Source organism: Peromyscus eremicus, chromosome 10, assembly GCF_949786415.1.
Source record: "Peromyscus eremicus chromosome 10, PerEre_H2_v1, whole genome shotgun sequence".
In the NCBI taxonomy this organism is placed as follows: Eukaryota; Metazoa; Chordata; class Mammalia; order Rodentia; family Cricetidae; genus Peromyscus; species Peromyscus eremicus.
The window spans coordinates 85,419,147-85,441,948 of NC_081426.1; the positions used below are offsets into that span (position 1 = coordinate 85,419,147).

The window sequence follows — 22,802 nt, forward strand, 5'->3', positions numbered from 1 at the left end:
CTCAGAACACAGCCTAGATCGACCGCACTCGCGTCTGTAAGAACAAGCCCCTAGTAAACATACATGCCCTGGAGAACAGAGTAGAGGCGTTGCAGTTGGCTTTTTGGGGTCTGTGGCCGTCCATGTAATTAGAGCATCTTGCAGATGAAGATTTCTAGTGGCTGCTTGAGGTCTCAAGTATCCAATCTGCTTGACGCTTCTTCATTTGTTGTATTGTGGGATATAGTTAAGGCTCAGTTACATTTTTATGATGATTGGAATATGGTGCTGTAAGCTCATTAAGAGTTCGTATCCTTTGTGGCTGCATTGAAGAGTTGATGGTCTAAGTGTTAACAAGTATTTATTCAGGGCCAGCCCTGCTTTTGGTGCTGGGACACAATGATAGAAGTCCTGCTGTTACACAGTGTATGTTCCGGTTCGTCTGTAGTAGGATCATTCGGACCATCTCACCAGCAAGTGTAATACTAAGGTCTTAGAATGCTGTGACTTAAGATTCTTCTTTAAAATGAAGTATAAACACTAAAAAAGTTGTGATAGAGGTGGTTCATTTATATTCTTATGATTTCTGCTATGAGATTTTAGCACTACTTGATTAATAATTCCTGTTTCTAATAGATTTTTTTTGTTAGTGAATATTTATTTACGTTGTCTTTAATTCCAAAGAGCCAAAGTTGGTAGTCATGTTAGAAGCATACATAATGTGTATAATTGAGTTGTAATAACTTGTAACTTTGAAGAGAATTATAAAAGCTCAACATTTACTACTGTGTGCAGCTGGGTATACTAACATTTATAAAACAAACCCCTTAGAAAAGAGATAAATTAAAATTTTGAGAGTGCAGTTTTACTTTCAATAGATGAAAATATTTGATAAGGAGGCTGTGATAGACTGAATTATTTCATATAAATCCACAGAAATATTCCCATATAGGTTGTCATTTAAGTTTTTATTAATAAAGAAAATTCAACTTTTATATTATTTGAGATACTTTTGTAATTGCTGAATAAATTGTCTGTAGATACTTCGTTTCATTTAATTCTTGATAGACTTTTAACAAGCCTTTAAAGACAGTATTATTTCTATATAGTTCTGAACCCAAAAGCCTTTGATGTTGCGTCTTTTAAAGAAGCCTGTCTCACCTGTCCTTTTGTTTCTGAATGTGTCTCCTTTGTTCTCCTCATGCTACCAGATACACGACTCTGTCATATAGAGCCCCGGAAATGATCAACCTTTATGGCGGGAAACCCATCACCACCAAGGCTGATATCTGGGTAAGGCTCAGAGGCTGACCGTTGCTCTTACTAGATGAGCCTGAGTAGAGCTGCCTCCTTTCCGCTTGCCTCCCCAGGGAAAGGAGATGATGGTAGGATGTGGAAGTTAGGAGATGGGATGCCTATAGTCAAGAAAGGGGACACTTGTATGTTATGTAACTACCTACCAGTAGTTTTTAGGAATTAGATCGTGAGTTAATGTTCACATTTTTCAGTTTTGAATGAGTGAAATTTTGGCTGATGACAATGTAGAAAATCTGGATGTAACTTAAGCAATTACAGTATAACTTTCTGGGATCTTTTATGATTTTTTTAATGGAAACTAACAAAAGTAAACTTTTTCTGATTCTAAACATGTCATTAACTACTCTTTATTGAAGATCCTTATCATTTAGTATATTTTTATCTGGATTTAATTGTACCAATAGATAGTGTTAATTTATTGTTTGTTGTTTAGAATCTCACATCTTTTTCAAATTTGTTTTTGTAAGTAAAATACATTTTGGATTGTATTTAATAGTCTAAGAAACTATTGTGTAATCTGAATGCATTAAACAATAACTGTTAGCTGCGTTTGCATGAACATATTATCAATAGTGGAATACACTTTTCTGAAATAATTCTAGAACTTACAAAACAAGTGAGATAGTTTTGATTTTTTTTTTTAATTAAAAAAATTACCTTTTTTTTTTTTTGGTATAAGGCTACATGTCACAGCATGTGTGTGGACAACTTTTAGAAGTTAATCTTCTCCTTATAGCATGTGGGTCCCAGGGATCACGCTCAGGCCTCTAGGCTTAACAGTGAGGGCCTCCCTGCCTGAGTCACCTCTCAGCACCCTATGTGTAATGTGTGCAGACCAGCTACTGTCTCCTTGCTGGTTCCCCTACCCTGCTCCTCCTGAGGTTGGGAGGCCACGAAAAACCGAAGAGACAGATAGTCTTGCAAGGCAATCAGATTTCTAGGATGTTCTCATCTGCTTATTTATTTATTTTGTCAGTGATTCTTAAGGTAGTTGAATTTTAAACTATGTAAGATTAAAGCAAATTGGAAGCAAGTTCATTTCAATTTATTTGACTCTGTGACAGTTGCTGGGGGATGTCTTTCTGTACGCTGTGAATATGTGTTGTTCCCATTGGTTAATAAGTAAGTTGCTTTGGCCTATGGCAAGGCAGCTTAGAAGCAGGCAGGAAATCAAAGGAGAGAGACAGGAAAGAGAAAGGCAGAGTCGAGAGAGATGCCAGCCTGCTGCCCAAGGAACAACATGCCAGCAGATTGGTAAGCCATGGAACACGTGGCAAAACATAGATTAATAGAAATAGGTTAATTTAAGATATAAGAGCTAGCTAGCAAGAGGCCTGCCATAGACCATGCAGTTTGTAAATAATATTAAGCCTCTGAGTGATTATTTTATAAGTGGCTGCAGGACCATGGGGCTGGGCAGGACAAGAGAAAACTTTCGACTACAATTTCCTCTCCTTGGCATTAGCATCGGATTGGTTTGATAACTTATAGTAAAGTTGAAGATTATGTGTAATGTAGAAAGCAAAGTGAGTTGGATCTTAATAAAGTGAAATTATTACAAGAAGTGATTGTAAAGATCTTTTCTGGACTAATTTTATGATTGCTGTTAAGTTCCATATTATCTGAGATAGTTCAGCAACACAGAAGCCACAGAAAGCAACTTCACTACTGCTTTGAAACCAGTGGGAATTGATTAATTTTTTCTTAAAACACAATTGTTATTTAGTATCTTAATGCAAAGGATGGGATCTTCTCATTTGTCACTTTTAAAATAAGATTTAGTATATGTGCAAATAGGTACTCAAAGATTGAAAAAAAAAATCAACATGATATCTGTTTACATGCTTGGAAGAGGAACAGTTTCCATGTCCATGACGATTGTCTTATGCTTGTCTTAGCACAGATGGAACAGAAAAACACTACATTTTTTGTGTGTCCATCCAGTTTGGTCAAGAATTGTGTTTGCTAGTTCTGTTTCAAGAAAATAAACTAATTAGAATTACATTGTTCAGGTGAAAGTAGTTATATAACATTGTATATTTTGGCAAAAACCTTTTTTTTTCCTTGAACGTTTCCCTTGTAGGTTATTTTTATCCTGACATCTAGTGTGCTTGATAGGAATCCTGTATTACCCTTTGAGTGAAGAAAAGAACATGATGGATGATGGCCCTTAAATCAGCCTAATTAGTCCCTCTTGTTTCTTACTTAATTCTCATTGTATCAAGTGACTGATTACAGACGAAAATGCTTGTAGTGCAAAACAGGGCAACTTGCTGTGTTTATACAATGCAAATTATTTCACTTGTTTTTTCTACCACTGCTTTTTTGGGGGCGTGGGGTAGGCATGGTATTATGTACTAGGAAGCACCTTCTGAACTATGTCCTCAGACCCCATGGTCACCTTTTAAAGTGTGCTGGCATTGCCAAATCTCGTGGAGATTCTCACATTTAATTTAAACCAAGAAAAATGACCTAGATTTGATTGACAAGGTAAAACTGGCTGAAATGCAGGTCACATTTGATGTGAAGGTTGTCTGGGTGGTGGAAGGCTGTAACTGAAGGCAAATTTACAGCTTTAGTAGTGTTTTTACAGTAGTTCTATGGAAGCTTGTGTTCAGTTTGTCGTTTATTTTCCTCACAGAAAAACAGCCACCATTATCTTTTTATTTTCCTTTTTTCCTAACTTGCTTTCTCTGTGTATCCCTGGCTGTCCTGGAACTCAGAGATCCGCCTGCCTCTGCCTCCCGAGTACTGGGATTAAAGGTGTGCGCCATCACAGCCTGGCCATCATTTTTTTAACCATATTGTTTGGGTATGTCTAGGTAGTGTCTTTACCATTTCAGAAGTCATACAGTAACCTATAGATTTCTAAGTAAGTATTGAAATTTCTAGACCTTTGAAATTTCTTCACTATAAGAATGTTATAAATGCAAATATTCCTTTAAAAATTAATATTATTGCATTCACAAAGGTTTCTGTACATTTTATTTCTGTATAGTATAGTCTTCATAGACACTAAAAATACTTGTTAGTCATGGATGGTAGTTACATGGGAAAAATATAACAGCAGAAAGCTTACTCACTGAATAGTTTCATTAATGCCATTGCAGCTGTTCGATAATTTATTTAGAATTGGAAATGCCCCTTACTCTTGTGGCTTGAGGTATTATTTTTTGATAAAGTGATAATTTTGTGAACCCAAAATCATTTCTTTTTTTAAAAATTGTTTCAGGTTTGAACTGTGATGTTATAGCTGGAAACTTCCTATGCTACTTTTCTAGAAAAAAACTTATACTTTAGAATGTTTCCCTTCATGTCAGTAAGGTGATTTATTGGTGCTGTGAAGTTTATAAAGTCATGCACGTTAACCAGACAGAACCTTTCTTTTTTTGATGCTACAAATTAGTACATTATACCGTAAAAAATTGTAGGATTATATATGGAAACAGAATTAAAAATGTTTTCGTTTATGTGTATTTGTGTTTGTTGTGTGTGCTGATGCCTGTGGTGTCAGATCCCTGGAGCTGGAGTTATGGGTACGTTAGCTCCTGACATGGAGCTGGGAACTGAACTCAGGTCCCCTGCAAGAGCAGCATGTGCTAATTGCTGAGCTGTTTCTCCAGGCCCAGAGAGTTAATGTTTTTATTGCATGTAACCTATCCTTTGCCTGTGTGTATGTGTGGAGGTCAGAGAGCAATTTGAGAACAATCTTCTCCTTCTACCATGTGAGTCCTGGGCATAAACTCAGGTTATCAAGAGTTGTCGGCACAGACCTTTACCACTGACCCACCTTGCTGGTCAAGTGAATTAATTTTTATCTTATGAAATAATGACCAGTAAAATTTATTGTTAGTTGTCTTAACTTTGATGGACAGCCTCATAGGACGTAAAATGTGTTTTTTAGTGAATTGTAAGAAAATTTGTTAAAAATGGCCATATGTTTCCTTTGTAAGTTGATAATATGACTTGCCTTAGTCAGGGTCACTGTTGCTGTGCTAGACACCATGACCAAAAGCAACTTGTGGAAGAAAGGGTTTATTTTATCTTACAGCTTTGAACTTCATCACTAAGGGAAGCGAGGACAGGAACCTAGAGGCAGGAGCTGAAGCAGAGACCACGGAGGAGTACTATTTACTGGCTTGCTTCCCAAGGCTTGCCCAGCCTGCTTTCTTATGTCACCCAGGACCACCAGCCCAGAGGTGGTCACTACCCACAGTGGGCTGGGCCTTCCTGCATCAATCATTATTAAGAAAACACCTCCATAGACTTGTCTGTGAGCATTCTGATAGAGGCCTCTTCTCAGATGTAACTTGTGCCTAGTTGATAATACCAATGAGGACAGTACCAAGTAGGTGATATTTCCTCCCAAAGTAACAAGCCAGCGTTAATTTTAGTTCCTCATGATCCAGAGAAGCTTATCTAAATGATCACAGATGCAGCAGAGGAACACCAAACTATAAAGCTAAAGGCCTTTAAAAAACATCTTAACTTGGTTAAGGAATAATTGGATTCAAAATAGGAGCATTCAGTTTGTTTGTTTGAAGTAACATGTTTCACTTTTGGTGTTGTTGTTCATGGTGCTGAGGACTGTGCTTAGGGCCTTGCGTAGGTTAAGCAGTGCTCTACCACTTAGCTGCGTTCCCAGCTCTGGTCTTGACTCTGGTTATGTTCAGTGGCTGAGTGTTGAGTCCTGATGATGTTCCTGTTTCTTTGTTTCACAGGCCCTGGGGTGTTTACTGTACAAACTTTGTTTCTTCACTCTTCCTTTCGGTGAGAGTCAGGTTGCTATCTGTGACGGCAGCTTCACCATCCCAGACAGTTCTCGCTACTCCCATAACATACATTGTTTGATAAGTAAGTATTTGGAAAGATGGATTAAATACTTATAAGATGCTGCAATTTAGGGCCTGCTATTTATTCTCTTTCTTAAATCTAGACTTTTAATTTCATGTAATTTTATAAATACAGTAAAATTATTTAAAGATGGTTATTCATCTCTAGAGGTCAAAGCAATCTACTTATCAATAAATACAAGAATATTTTTAATCTCCTAGATAAGAGTTAATAGCACATGGCAGCAATTACATAATTAAGACAATCAGAGTTACTGGGGACACTTATAACAACATTTAATTCTTCAATTTTTGTGTCTTTGAAACCAAATAATCCATGTGGTTAATAAATAACTAGATTTCCTTCCATGCTTGCTTTTAAAAAGATATTGTAATTTAACATTTTGTACATGTCTATTGTAAAACTTGAGAAAGAGTCTCTGCGGGGAGGGAGGAAGTCATCAGACAGTAGAATGTGACCTGGGGAGCTGCAGGATTGAAACAGCTCTGACTAAAGTGCCTTGAGCATTTCTGCTGTTTCCTGCATTTTGAACAACCCTCTTATAGCCTCTGTGGCACAGAACAGAGCGTCAACTTAAATTTATTTGCTATTCATATAATAAAGATAGTATTTAAACTTAATGAGGAAAATAAATGGAAACAGATAATTTTCTTATTTGTGAACAAAGATAGAACAAAGTCTTTATTTTTTTTCTGTTAAAGCTTTACATAAAGTATTTAAATGTAAAAAGTAAAATATACACTGAAAGAAAATAGGTATAAATTGAATCATATGTATAGAATGTAGAAAACAAAGGTCATCAATTCAGGAAGCTATAAGATAAAACAACCCAGTGACATACAGCTTTACTTCTGCCCATATGGTATACCCGTAATTCTAGCACTGGGAGGCAGATACAGGAGAACGCCCAGGTCCAGGGCACTCTCAACTACAATAGGAAAGACTCAGAAAAGCCAAGGGGCCGAGGGCTGGGTATACATATTGCTTAGTGGTAGAATGTTTGCCTGGTAGGTTCCGTCAACAACTGCTCCTACCAAATCCCCCAATTCAGCAACACTTGCGTAAATGATAAATTGCAAATAATACTTGTTGTTTGAGAAGTAGTTGCCTTCCTAATGTATGGGCCTTGTGTAAATCAAGGAGAAGGGCTACACAGTGCAGTATTTGGTCATGATGCCAAGAGAAAAAGGGACATAAACGACTCTGAAAGCACAGAATTTCTGTAACACAGATTTCCTCACAGATACAGCACTTGGCATTATATAGAATGCTTTTCCTAGGTGAGGGGAACCAGAATGATGGAGTGGGGGAGGACGCAGCCGAAGCGTGGCTGCTGCACTGCCAGCACACACTTTGTTATGAGAGCATTAGATATGTGTGCTGGGTCCTTCATGACTTGGGTCCTGGAACCCTGAGTCAGGGTAAGGAAGAAATGAAGAAGACAGACAAACAGAGAGAAAAGCCAGGGTCAGTGGTCTGGACTCTGATGGAGAAGCCTCAGCACCTTTTTGTATACAGCTGAACAAAGGGACAGGTTTATCTAATCTCAGTAGGGAGCAGTCTTCGTTCTGTAAACATTAGTCTGGGAATGGTGAGTCTGGACACCCCATCGACATTCAGACTGTCCCTGGAGGAAGGCTTTGCCATCCCTCTGAGCCTCGTCTGGGGACAGCCTTGCCAGTGGGGTTGAGGCACAGGGGTCCTTGACATGGTAAATTTAATACTTACAGCTGAACTCCTGGATGTAGGACATTAGCATTCATGGAAGTACATGATACATACTTCTTCAGGACTCCACTTGCTCCCTGAACTTGTCCTTAGGGTTTCATTTGCAGAGATCCCGACCTCTGTTCTGTGTAGCTCATCATATGTACCAGCACCTGTGCAGTGGCACCAGCCCTCAACTGTAACCTCCATGGTGAATGCCTGGCAGTGTTGTTTGCTCCAGCCTTCTGACCTGTAGCAGGCAGAGTCCAGTCAGGCTGGAGCTGCAGACCAAGTTTCCATCTAGGTACCTGTGAGTAGTTTGTCAGCCCTCTAATGGAATTATTCCGGCTTTTTAAAATAGAAGTTCTGTTTTAGTGTACTATTTTGTAGAACGGCATTTTTTTAAAACAAGAAAATATACCTCCATTGTATATTTGAATAAATATTAAACTCTTAACCCTCTCTATTTTATATAATGTTCTTAAAAAAATTAGGACAACAGAAGTATGAAATAATCCCTATTAATTGTAATGCCCAAAATTAGAGTGTGGAGTTTGGTTGCTGTGTTCTCTGGCTAATTGAGTTTTAATATTTTATTGAAGACATTTTTGTAAATCATTGTAGCTGTAACTGTTTTGTTGTTAAGTCTAATGTTTTAGTAATAATTGAATGTACAGTTTTACTGGAGATCTTGAATGTCTTACAGGCTCAGAGTGACTAATACTGTGTGAAAGACTGAGAAGCTTATGCCTTAATGTGTGATTTGATTCCTAACTGATATTGACTTTCTCTGTGTTTATGTGTGCCCCACTATGTGTTGGAATGTGTTTGTGTAGTGCTGTGGTAAGCATGATAATACTGTTGATAATTTCAGGCTCAACTGGAGTTTAGTTAATTGGCAGTTTACTGCGTAGCATATGCTTCTTCTACTTGACCATAAATGTGAAGATTTTAGTTCCTGGTATCAATTTGACTATGCCAGAAATGAAATAAACTAAATATACAGAATAAACTAAAGACATTCAAGTAAATTTGGTATTATAAAACCCCTGTAAGTTTTAAAAACAGGGGCCAGTGAGATGGCTCAGGTGTAAAAATGTTTGATGAACGAGTTCAATACTACCAGAGTTCCTTTTGTAGAAGCCACCATGGAAGGAGAGAACTGACTTCTGAAAGTTGTACCCTGACCTTCATATGTGCATACTCACATGCACACACATGTGTGTGCACACACACAGTCACACACACACAGACACACATACAAATAGTTTTAAATCCCAATAGAGTCCCTCCTGGTTAAAAGTTTTATAGACTTTACTTTTAAAATGCTGAAATGAGGTACAGATTTAAAAAACAACAACAACAAAAACAAACCCCAAATCCAGAACATACTTATGTACAATGTAATGCTAAAAACCAATATGAATTCTCTGAATTCTGTTGTTTATATCTTTCACATATAACCTTGCCTGCTTTTCACCATCACATTTAGTTAACTCTGTGTTTATAAAATTCATTTAGTGTGTTACATTGCTTTAAACTAAGTCCTGCATTCAGAACCAGGAGCATTGCTTAGCTGTGCTCATGGTTCTTGAATTGCAAACTTTTTAGTGCTAAATTCTATTTACTCAACAATACACTTTTACACAATTAATTGTAGTACTAATGGCTTTGTTGTCACTCAGAATGTTTGAAAATGTGATATCCATGAATAGTGTTTGCTAAAGTTGTTTGGTTTTTGTGGTTATTTGTGTATTTGAATGTACTCTTGGTTATCAGGAAGAAGGGATTGTGACTGTATTGCTGGTAAAGCTGGTAAAGCTGCTTTTTATTAGTTTTATCTTTCTTTTCTGTAGAATTTTCTTAAAAGCAACAGAGTTGTCATTTGATTCCTGTGAAACACATGATGCTGTGAGGTGAGGAAGGAGCTGTTTCATTTTTGCATCTAAGAGTTGAAAAGATGGTAGACAATAAAGAATTGGAAAACGAAGTTATGCTGAGCAGTTTTGGAGATGGACAGGGCTACTTACTTCTCTCCCCCTAGCCGCTCTTTCCTAAAGTGGCTTGACGAAGCCTGTGGTGAACAGCAGACTCAGCTACACCTGCTGCTGCTGCTGCTGCTGATTTGGTCTAGAACCTTGGGCACCTCCATCCGCATATCTCAGCATCTGTGATTCTGAAATGAGCGTATTTACAAAACATATGCGAAACGCTAGATTGACTCAGCAGGTTTATACATACATAAACACACACACACACACACACACACACACACACACACATACACACACAACAATAATTGAAGAAGATATGAATGTGAGAGGGAGTTGGGGGCCACTGGAGGAGTTGGAATAGGGAGAGGCTTGGGTGGAAATGATGTAAAAATACAGTACTCATGTATGAAATTCTCAAAAAAAGTACATTGAGATGTATCTGCCTCTTGAGTTATTGTGAGACTCAAGTAAGGTATGAGAAGTGCTTGTCAGTGTGTGTGATTTCTTTCCCTTTCCTGCCGCTGGTGCCTGTGCTGAACAGGTACCTCTACAACCATGACTTCAAGTCACACTTGTTCCTGAGCAAACCATTTTTGATATCTGGATAAGGCCTGGGCAGAGCAGACTATTTTCCTCAGATACTCATGGGAGGTACTGTGCTCTCAGAAAGCACAACCTGTAAGTTATAGTGAATCTCCTGAAGGTGTCCCACACATGTCCCACATTCCAGAATACACTGGTCCAGCTAGTGAGGCTCCCTGTCCACCTTGTTTACTGTGGTGGAGAGCGAAGCTTTGCTTCTCTTGCTTGTGGTTCATTTATTGCTGCTTTCTGGCTCTGCCACTTAGCTCATTTGTTCTAATTAAATTTCTTTTTGCTCCTATTTTGTGGAAAGCCAAGAGTTATCTTATTAATTCTCTTAAGTATGTTATGGGAATTAAAGACTATGCACAAACAGAGTAGTATGTTTTTATCTACCCGCCTCTAAGCTTCAGTGGCCCTTAGCTCATGGCTAGTCTTGTTTTAGCTGTGCTCTCATTCTCTTACAGACTTCTTCTGGGGAAGAAGTCCTTCAGAAATTTTAGTGTGTATTCGAGAATAAGCTAAGCTTAAGATAGGCTTTCCTTGAAGACACTGACATGTGCTGGACCATCATCTGGCAGGTAGATAGAGGCCCCTGTCATTACCTTATTGGGGTACTTGTCAAGACTATCACACATACAGTTTCCTGTCATGTTTACAGTGCCATTTACTGTCTTAGTTATGGTTGAGTGTATTCATATTCAGTTAGTAAATTTGATTTAAGATGAGATAAAATGCAGTTGCTTGATGAGTGCTTTGTGATGAGATGTGTGAGAATCAGTAGGAAGTATTGATGGTCTAATCAGGGACTCTTAAGTGGTGAGACCTTGTATTCTCAGGTTGTGTTGTACTTTTATCAATAGAAGGAATCACACAAAGATGACTGGAGAAATACCATTTTTCTAAGGCTGACTTCTGAAAAAAATTGATTTTGTTTTATGTAAAATTGGAGCCAATGGTAATTGTGATGACCCACATAATTGTTTTAACTTGAGAAAGTAGAGTGATTTATGCTTTCTCTTGCCTTTGTATTTCAGCATAATATCACTTGTGTTTCTTAATCTATTCCTTCCCTAGAAAGCATATATTTTACAGAGTATGTGGTTCAGTGTCATGGAATAGGAGTTTAGAAAACAGTAGACGTGATGGTTAGTTATTGTGAGAGAAAACCTTTTAGACAAAAGCTGTTTGGAAACTGAAGTTGTCATTTTTAGTAGCTAAGTCCCAGTAGTAGCTAACTGAATTGGATTAAAGCTGTTAACTCTGCACCTTAGATTATATCATACAATAACCTAGGAAGTACATTTTACAGCTCTGTGTCTTAAAGACTTCAAGACTTTATATTAGTCAATTAAATTTTTAATGGTTCCATATTGAATTTTTCTTTTTTAATCATTTTAGTGGCTAGTAATTTTCAATTAAAAAACATTCAGAGATTAAAAAATATACAGCTCTTTTCTGCCTATAGATTTTAGTAATGATTATCAGTCATTTCGTATTATTTGGAGTTTAAAATTAAACCAGGGGGCTAGTGAGAGGGCTCCGTGCAGATAGGTACTTGCTGCACATGCCTCACAACATGGAGTACATGTGAGTGTGGAAGAGACATCCCCCTCCACAGAATGGTCCCTGGACACACACGTATGCCTGACACATTGCCTCCACCACACACAAATACACAAAACAGCACCACCAAATCAGAGAGATGGGCACAGGAGCACCGGATAGGACTGCCATGTAGAAGTGAAATTATTTAAGCTGAAAATTCAAAACCTGGGGTGTTCTAACATCTGAAACTTAGAGCATGGGTTTGATGTCATGTTTGGAAAATCTCACACCTAACATCAGAACAGTTGTCAAAATGCAGGTGCCTTAATAGTATAGTGTAGTTGGAAGGTTTCTCCAGTCCCACCAGGTCACAGCAGTCCCGTGGCCCACTTATAAAATAATCACTCAGAAGCCTATATTAATTATAACTGCTCGGCCATTAGCTCAGGCTTATTACTGACTAGCTCTTACACTTAAATTAACCCATAATTCTTATCTATGTTTAGCCATGTGATGTGGTACCTTTTCTCAGTTCTGCCTTGACATCTTGCTTCCTCTGTGTCTGGCTGGTGACTCCTGGCTCCACTCTTCCTCTTCCCAGAATTCTGCTCGTCTGCTCACCCCACCTATATACTTCCTGCCTGACTACTGACCAATCAGCATTTTATTTATCAACCAATTAGAGCAACACACATTCTCAGCATACAGAAAGACATCTCACAGCAGTGTAGTATAGAATTCCCCTCAGGGTCTGTGTATGATGTGTACTTGAAGGGTGCTGTACTGTGCTTGAGGGAGAATCACCTGGACTAGTGCTGGCTAGGACATACAGAGTTTCTCTTTGTCTCCCTTCTCCTTCCCTCCTCCTCACTGCTTTTCAGCTGGTTTGAAACACCTGTATTGGAAGCTCATGTCAGGTTGCTTGAAGACTCATTCTTTGTAGAAATTTAAGAAGTATTTCTTAGATGAAGGTAGGTTTCCAAAGAAGTGTATTCTTTTACCATAGTGTTCTCTTCACCCTGCAGAATTTTTTTTTAGCTGAACTGCATTTAGAGATTATGTCACTCATCTCCACTGGAGGACTGTATAAGATGTGGCCCATTGTCACTCACTACAATCTCTTTGAGGATGCTGCTCACTTTGGAAGCCATCTCTAGAGAGATTGGAAGGGAATTTCTTCTGCTTTTGTATCAGAAGAACTGATTTACTTGTGTGTCCGATTTGTGACCCATTGCAGATACTGTAATTCCTGTAACATAGGATCAGTTACTTTGTGTTGACAGAAACTGAATTTGGGACCTGGCCTTTATAATGAGATCTATCTAGTTTCTTCATTATCTTGTCCATCTCCAGTGAATTGCTTTTCCATTATTCCTGATTCTCATATATTTGAAAACCCCTTCTGTATACCACATTGAGGCTTTATAGGAATAAATATTTATTATTAGCTACTTTTAGAATTAGATTTCATGAGACAAATATACTCATTAGAGTAGAAAATATGGTAATTTTGTGACTTTAATAGGTTTCCTGTAATTTTTGTCTTTAAATAATTTTAATAAACACTGTTAAAGTATGTTAAAATTTATTTTACTTTGTTAATTTTATATATTGCTTCTTTTAAAACATTTAATATTTTTGGTATTATGATATAACTTATTTTAGGAGTAAATATATTTACCTTGTCAGTCTCTCAGATCTTCTCTGTTGTAAGGGTTGAATATAAACTAATAAATATTTGAATTAAATGTTTTTAGATATTTAGTCTAATAATGATACTAAAACTATAAAGAATAGACTTTAGCTTTTATAATATATAAATCGTATTACACGGATAATTTTTGTATTTTTAAAATCAAGCTTATAATTGCCTGATACAAGCTAGGTTTTGTCCCTTGGAGTCACTGTTTATCATTCTATGTCCAAGGCACTAGGTTTAGAAGGGAGTTGAGTCCGTTTGGACCTGCAACTCCATGTTAGTTAGTGCTGTGAACGTGGACACTCACTGTTTCACAGTAACTCCATGTTAGTGCTGTGAACGTGGACACTCACTGTTTCACTGTAACTCCTCCATGTTAGTGCTGTGAACGTGGACACTCACTGTTTCACTAGAAAACATGAGAATAGCTAATTTAAACTTTCATTTCAAACGTTTAACATAATTTAATCATTAGAAGTATTTTAAGGGTAATGAAGTAGAACTGGCCATGGAGATGTCTTAATACAATTTCGTTACAGAATTGAATATAAGTTTCAACCTTGGGAAATTTGAAATATAAGTCACTCAAGAAATAGATAAATGGAAGTTAATGGTCACTTTTGGTTAGACAGACTATCTCAGGGACTTGACGAATATTGTAAAGTTGTTGATGTAAATATATGTTAGTAGTACATTTCCAAAATTGCTCAGACCTCTGGCCATGATGATGAGAAAGAATACTGAAACAGAGAACTGTGGTCCATATTGTTAGTATGTCAAGAAAGCATTTTTTTCTTTTTGAAATGTATAGTGCTAATCCTCTGCTGCTCTGCTAAATAAATTATAATGTGCATACTTAGCCTTTTCTCAGTGATTAGGATAATTTCAAAATAAAGGTATTTTAGCTAATAGTGAGAATTATTTTAAAAGGAATTGTTTTAGGAGGACCCTCCACCTCCTCTCTGTGACCCTGGAGCTTTCTTGAATAATTAAGTGTTCCCTAAGTTCACTAGGTTTGTGTTGTTGGTTCACTTTTTTTGTTTTGTTTTTCGAGACAGAGTTTTGCACCTTTCCTGGAACTCACTCTGTAGCCCAGGCTGGCCTTGAACTCACAGAGATCTGCCTGCCTCTGCCTCCTGAGTGCTGGGATTAAAGGCGTACACCACCACCGCCCAGCTGATTCACTTTTTTTTTTGTCACTTTTTCAAGGGTATAATCATACCTGCCATCTGTCCAGCACAGAGATAGATGTTCTGTTATCTGCCTCTGTAATGAGCTCATTTATAGAAAAAGTTTCTGTCATTCCTCTAAGCATTACCAAAGAATCATTGATGTTAGGCTAGAGCAGATTGCCCCTCCTGTATATGCCTTTCCGTAGTGTTTGTCTTCAGTCAGACATCTTAACCCTTTGACCTTTTATTACAGGGTTCATGCTTGAACCAGATCCGGAGCACAGACCTGACATATTTCAAGTATCCTACTTTGCTTTTAAATTCGCCAAAAAGGATTGTCCAGTTTCCAACATCAATGTAAGTAGTTTCTCAAGTAGGTAAGCCTTTCAAATTCACTTTAATGATGTGTGTTTACATATATATGTACATGCTTTATGAGCTCTTTGTTTTGTGGTCTTGATAGCGTGTGATGCTGTTTGTGCATGAAACTTCATTTCCTAGACTTCACTCACGTGTTCTGGAGAGCTTCAGCAGGCTGTTTTGCATTGTGGAGAGAGACACAACATGACATGTCAGTCACAGAGCATAGGCTGTTATTATTAAGTATTGAAGTATTTGATAACAGGATTTTAAGTGTTTTGTTTTTTAACCAAGAGATGTGATCAGACATTATTGAGACAGACACTAAGCATAGTGTTAAATGAAAAACTTGGGCCCCTCTGGTGTTAATAGTAGAGGCACTGTAAAGGGAGAGACCTGACCTCAGCTATTTCTTTTTTTTTTTTTCTTTTGGTTTTTTGAGATAGGGTTTCTCTATGTAGCTTTGCGCCTTTCCTGGATCTTGCTCTGTAGACCAGGCTGGCCTCGAACTCACAAAGATCCGCCTGCCTCTGCTTCCCAAGTGCTGGGATTAAAGGCGTGCGCCACCACCGCCCGGCGATATTTCTTTTATCAGTGGCTGATTTTATATCTTTATGGTGGCTAATCCCCTTCTCCTATTATAAAACTAGGATAGCAGTTATGATTATAGCTAATATATAGCACAGCAGCCCAGGGCTAGGCCAAGTACAGTGCTCATTTGGGGGGCCTGGTTTGACTCAAAGACTTTGATTCCTTCCCCCCTCTCTTTTCCCTCTCTCCCTCCCTCCTTCTCTCCTTCCCTTCCTCCCTCCCCCCTCTCTCTTCCCTCTCACCCTCCCTCCCTTCCTCTTTCCCTCCCTCCCTCCCTCTCCCTCCCTCTCTCCCCTCTCACCCTCCCTCCCTTCCTCTTTCCCTCCCTCCCTCCCTCTCCCCCCTCTCTTCTTTCTCACCCTCCTTCCCTCCCTCCCTCCCTCTCTCTCTTCCCTCTCACCCTTCCTCCCTTCCTTTCCCTTTCTTCCTCCCTTCCTCTTTCCCTTTCTTCCTCCCTTCCTCTCCTGCCTCCCTCCATCCCTCCCTTCCTCCCTCCTCCTCCTACTTGTTTTTTCTTTCTTTCTCTCTCTCTCTCTCTCTCTCTCTCTCTCTCTCTCTCTCTCTCTCTCTCTCTTTCTCTCTGTTTTCCTCTCTCTCTGAACAGATTTCTTTCTCTACATAGCCCTGGCTATCCCAGACTCTGTATAGACCAGGCTGGCCTCCAACCCTCAGATATCAGCCTGCCTCTGCCTCTCAGAGTGCTGGGATTAAATGTGTGTGCTGTCATGCCTGGCTCAAAGGCTTTGACTCCTACTTACTTCTTGCATACTACAATGAACTGTACATGCCAGATTTCTGCTAATTTTAATGAAAGTTCTAGATCATCATTGATTTTAATCCATCCTGAACACTGTAGAGATCATTCTGTTCTGACTTAGGTTTTCTTCATGTATAACTTACCTACTGGGACAAAGGAAGAACTGTGGTACCTTTTTCTTTTTAAAGCCCTCACCGTATCACTTTAATATTTTTCTATTGATGTTCTAAAGCTTTAGTGAGGAGTAGCTTTATCTGAGGTTTAACTGAACTTCAGCTTTCTGTTCAGCTCATGCTCACAGTACCCAGACTGAGACAGATATGGACATAAAGAGATGCACTGTCTTCTGTTTTATTTTTTAGACTTTACAGTGTCACAACAGTTATCTGTAGTATTTAGAAACAACATGATTGTTATCCTGGTTGTGTAATTATTTTCTCAAGTACAAAATACCATTGATTTACACGTGTTATAATCTTTTTTTAACTCAAGATTTACCCGAAAGAATGTTGTATACAGTAATGCTATGTTCATCTTGTAAAGATTTCTGTGGAACATCACTCTAAAGGTGACATTTGTGCAACGTGATATTTTCGGATTAGATTTTGGGAATATATCTGAATAATCTGTAATATGTGACATGAAAATGTTAGTATCGCAGGCAATGATTTGAAAGTTTAATAGTCTATCTATAGTCTAAAAAATTACTACAACTCAGATTAAAAACTAAATGAAAACTGTGTTTTCTCTTCTCAGAATTCTTCTCTTCCCTCAACTCTTCCTGAACCGATGACTGCTAGCGAAGCTGCTGCTAGGAAAAGCCAAATGAAAGCCAGGTAGGCAGCCTGTGCTGGAGCCGGAAGGCACTGTGTAAAAGGGAAGGCTATAGTTCTCATTTTAACTGTAGCAAACCCTATTACCCAAAATGCTGTATTGTCCAGTCTATGGTATTATAGCTTAGATAGTGAGCACAAAATAAACTTTCAAAGGGACTAAATACCGGGCTTGCCGCCATTCTCCTGTGGATGCTCCTCATCTGTGAAGCTGGGAATGTTAACTGCTGATGTTGTGGGGGGCCTTCTGTGTGTGTGATTGTCGTCCTTTTCGTCACTGACTGGTCTTCATTCAGGAAACTTGAGAGTTGGGTCAATAGCTATTAAGCCTACTGTTTATATTTAAGAAAAGAAACATTAATTGGGGGCTGGAGAGGTGGCTCAGAGGTTAAGAGCACTGGCTGTTCTTCCAGAGGTCCTGAGTTCAATTCCCAGCAACCACATGGTGGCTCACAACCATCTGTAATGAGATCTGGTGCCCTCTTCTGGCCTGCAGGGACACAGGCAGGCAGAACACTGTATACATAATAAATAAATATATAAAAAAGAAACATTAATTGTCAAAGGCCGTTGGTGTATGTACTTTGTAGAATTTATGTATGTATATAACTAGAAAGCTTGGTAAAGAATTAAATTTGGAACCTTAGTTTTCAGTTACTTACGCTATTGGTAAGTTTGAATTCTAGAGTGAGACTTAAAATCTGGGACTGGAGAGATGATTCAGCAATTAAGAATACATAATGCTCTTGTGGACAACTTGATCATTAAAATGAGCTGTAATTGGCTGTGTATATAAATGATCTTACTATCTTTGTTACATTTATAGAGGACTTGTACTATACCATGCTGATCATCCTGCCTGTTATTTTTAGAAGACAGCATATGCACAATATATTTATACAATTTTCTGGGAAAAAATTGCCTTAAATTTTTTTTTGGATAATTTCCTGCATGCTTGTAATATATTTTGATCATATGCGCCTTCTACTACCATCTTTCGCCCCCTCCCCCACTGCCCCCCTTCCGCTCCCAACCAGTCCCCTTTCTGTGATGCTGTTGATGTCTTCCTTTCAGCCCTGATATTCTGAAATCTCGGGAGGCAGTCTTTGGTTTTCTTCCTCTTGGGAAGATAATTGTTAGGATGGCTCCCTCTTGTGTTGCATCTAGGTATTGTGAAAAAGCTGTAGGTATGTGCTGTGATTGCAGGAGCTGTGGGCTTGCTAAAGTATGCATATACAATTTAGGTGTTACATCTCTTGAAATAATATTAAGTGAAGTCATCAAAGAGATTTCGTGGGAGAAAGTTATTGAAGTTCTATACTGACTGTAGAAAGCACAGTTGAAAATGTCGTTTGAAGATTGTATTGGTCTTACACTTAAGCACGTACTGGCAGCCCCAAGTGGACTGAGTGGGTATCAAAAGTCAGTCAATAAAGAGCATATGAAGTTGTGAGGGTGGGTAATGGATTAGATCCAGACACATTATATGGATATATGAATATTAAAAATAAATTTACCTTTTTTCTGTTTTTGTTTGTTTGCTAGTCATACTGCTTTCAAAATTGTGCTCACCACTTTACTGTCTGCATTTGAGGCTTACACAGAGTCCCAGTCAAACATTTCTCCTAATTCTCATTTAGTTAGTGTTCTAGTAAAACAAAGGTTGGGTGTGAGCAGGCAGCCTTACCTGACCAGCACTGGTGTCTTCTGTTTTACTGCTGTAGGAGACAGCCTTTCCTTTCCTCAAGTCCAAGCTAAGGGGATGATTTCTTGTGTCTTTTTAAAGAACTGAATCTCAGTTTTGTCAGAAACTTTTTGAGAAGGTTTGTCTTTGTATTCTGTCAGTCTCGGGCCATCCCTTCACCTCTGGGTTGTATTCCTAGTCTTACATTTGAAGCTGACTGCGAATAGCTGTGCCTGGCTGTAGTTTACTTTATGGGCTTTATTAAACATATATTCTGAGATGGCTGCTTAGAAGAAATCCAAAAGGACTAATATAGTCATCTCTAACTATCATGTATAGAATGAATAGTAAACTAGAAATAATCTCAATATTTTGAATGACTTATATCTTTCTATTATAGAATAACAGATACCATTGGACCAACAGAAACCTCAATTGCACCAAGACAACGACCAAAGGCCAATTCCACTGCTGCCACTTCCGGTGTGCTGACCATTCACAGTTCAGCAACTCCTGTTAAAGTACCTGCTCCTGCTGAATTCAATAACCACAAGCCAAAAGGTAGCCTTTGCACTTCTGATCGCTTTATGGTATGGGTAAGCCTGCTATGGTTTGATTCCCTGAGAATGTAAATGAATTTAATGTTGTAAAGCACAGAACACATGCCTTAAGAAGTAGGGCTGGAGAGATGGCTCTGTCAGTAAAGGCTGTGCAGGCATGAGGACCTAGTTTAGAGTCTCAGCACCCACAGTCAAAACCAATGGGCGTGGCAGTGCACTCCTGTAGCCACAATATGGGGGGTGGAGGTAGAGGTGGCAGCGTGGTGGTGGGGGAGGGCTAGGGGACAGAGACAGGCTGGTTGTAGGTCTGCTAGCCAGCCAGTCTGACTGAAATGAGAGCTCTAGGTTTAGTGAGAAACCTTGTATCAGAAGAAAAAAAGTAGGAAAATGATTGCAGACGATATCAAGACCCTCCTTTAACCTCTGCAAATGTGTGTGAACACACCTACATACACATGAGCACACAGGTATGTACACCCTGCTCTCCATAAAAACTGAAGCTGAATTATTTTTTCTAAAGTTTTTTTTTAAAGGCAAAATTACTAGTAATTTAAATGTATAGAGAAGTATCAGTTTGCTTTGATATATAAATAGAAACTCATCTTTTGAGTCTCAGCTAGTAGGTTTGAGGGCAGCAGTAACATTTAACAAGTGTTGGAGATTTTGTGCTGAATTGAATAGGAAGTAGTTTACATTCCATCCTTATAGTTACAAGTCTCTAGAGCCTTGGTAAAGGAACCATATGGATACCACAGCATAAGCACTGTTCTTATTTGATTTTGAGAAATTGTTTTTATAATCTTAAGTGCATTATGGTAAGTATAATACCTAAAAAAAGTTCCCACAGGGAAATATCTCTGAAAGAGTAAATTTAATTTCTCAAGGTGTCAGAGATATAATCTGAAGAATCACCTCCAGCAAACCCTGATTCATGTAATATTTCCTGACAAATCTGTCTTGTTTTAATGTTGAAATGTGTTTATTACAGGTACTATAGTGGTTAAGATCACATATTTTGACTCTCATGAATCTGATTTGAGTTACATTTCTCCCATTTTTAAAACTAACATGTCCAATAAAATTATGAGTATCTATCTAATAGTATTCCTGAGAAATTTAAATGATGGCTTAATGTAAGTACTGGCCCAGAAGTATTATGAAATGTTGACTGTTACTTACTGTTAATATTGTTAAGTCTAAGCTCAGAGAGGTGATGCTTACCTTTGTATTACCTGGCATATTGCTGCAATGAGTTTGTGATATTCAAGCATGTCAACTGGAATATTAATTCCATGGAAAACAGAGATGATGACATTTTTGAACTCTTTGTATAATAATTCCCATTTCATTTAAAAAAATATTTTCTGTGTGGGTGTTTTGGCTGCATGTATGTATATGTACCGTGTGTACCTGGTGGTGGAGGCCAGGAAAGGGCATCAGATACCTTGGAACTGGAGTTACAGACAGTTGTGAGCCACCATGTGTGTGATGGGAACTGACTTGATCTGAGCCATCTCTCCGGCCTCCAGTGATTTCTCTTTCTGCTTTTAACTGTGGGTAAGTAGTGAGGCGGATGGACAATTCCATCTCAAATAGACATTTGATAGTCTCTCTCTCTTGCCTTCCCAGGTCGGACATCTTACTAGTCTTGTGTTCTGTGTCACTGCTCACCAGTCAGAGACTGCTAGGGGAGCATGCTTGCAAGATACTCAGTTTGTTGTTATTGAAGTGTGAGCATTGTGAGCTGTCTCAGTAACAGTGTTGGAACGGACTTTTTAAAGGATTTGGGTTTTGTGATAGTTTGTTTCTTTACCTGTTGCTGGGATGAAATACCCTGACAAGAGCAACTTAAGGGAGAAAGGTTTTTTTTTTTTTTCTTCTCTTTTACAGTTCCTCATGGTGGGGAAGACATGGCAGCAGCCGGGAGAGGCATGGTGGCAGGAGTGGGGGCTGCCTGGTCACAGAGCATGTGCACTCAGGAAACAGCGGGTGAACGGGGAGGGGACAGAGGCTGCCTGGTCACAGAGCCTGTGCATTCAGGAAACAGCGGGTGAACAGGGGAGGGGACAGAGGCTGCCTGGTCACAGAGCCTGTGCATTCAGGAAACAGCGGGTGAACAGGGGTGGAGCCAGCTTATAAAGCTTGGTGGGCCTGTTTCCAGTGACCTACATCTTGCAGTAAGGCTCTACCTCCTCAAGGTTCTGCATCTTTCCAAAGAACTCAGTGCTCAAATGCAGGAGTCTGTGGGAGAGCATTTCAGGTCCTTGAGCAGCCGTGTGTAGGTGATCATTCACAGAGTCCTTAGGGATCTATAGGGAAACAGGAATGGGATGTGAGTCAGGATCTCACCCAGGGCAGGTGAAAGCCTATGAGTAAAGAAGTAGCAGTCAGCCTCGAGGCAAGGTAGAGGACGCTGGATCACGTGTGGTTGGACTGTGTTCGTGTTCTCGTCTCTTTAGACACTGGTGCACAGTGTTTGGTTGTCCTTTTGTGTCCCAGACCTTGTGTGCTTTACATGAGGTCACTCAGGTGGTGAGCTGACCCACTGTGAGTGCCAGACTCGCACTTGACGTCAGGGCTGCATTTCTTATTTTAGCATGCTTGCTCCCAGCTTATGTTGAAAAATTACAGGTTTTATATGTATGTGTTTGGCTTCTTAAATATTTCTTTCTTCTTTAGAACTTAGAGTAAAATATTCATCTGCTATAGAAATATTGACAGAAAAAATGTAAAAATTTCCCGTTTCCTGTTCAGTTAAATGGTAGATTACTGTATACCCTCTTAGCTTTTTTTAGTATAAATAATCAATTTGGTAATATGAACATAGTATAAATTAATATGTATATAGCTATATATAATTCATATAAATAATTATATCATTGTCATAAATGGACTCAGACATGTTTCTTTGCTATTTCCTTCTTTCCCTTTAAGATGTTTTTGAAAACTTATGTCATTATAGATCTGTTATGCAATTTTTAATTTACTCACTGTCATGAGTGTACTGTAAGTTTTATAACCATGTAGGCTATTCCAGTATTTGCTATTATTAATATTGTGGTGTGAACCGCCGTACAATCAGTTTCTGATTTTCATGCCAGTGCATTTGTCTGAGGAGTATACTAAGCATATTTGGGAGCTAGAGAGATGACTCATTTGTTAAAA

At 38.7% G+C, this 22,802-nt stretch overlaps 1 protein-coding gene across 2 annotated transcripts in view; it reads left to right on the forward strand.

Annotated features, from left to right (window-relative positions):
- Bmp2k (BMP2 inducible kinase) overlaps positions 1-22,802 on the forward strand; it is a 106,143-nt gene that overhangs the window by 43,390 nt on the left and 39,951 nt on the right. For both annotated transcript variants that reach the window (XM_059274702.1, XM_059274703.1), the window contains exons 6-10: positions 1,191-1,272; positions 6,018-6,150; positions 15,106-15,209; positions 17,317-17,396; positions 19,478-19,638. In XM_059274702.1, the coding sequence (XP_059130685.1) occupies positions 1,191-1,272; positions 6,018-6,150; positions 15,106-15,209; positions 17,317-17,396; positions 19,478-19,638 (560 nt within the window). The remainder of the gene's footprint in view (positions 1-1,190; positions 1,273-6,017; positions 6,151-15,105; positions 15,210-17,316; positions 17,397-19,477; positions 19,639-22,802) is intronic.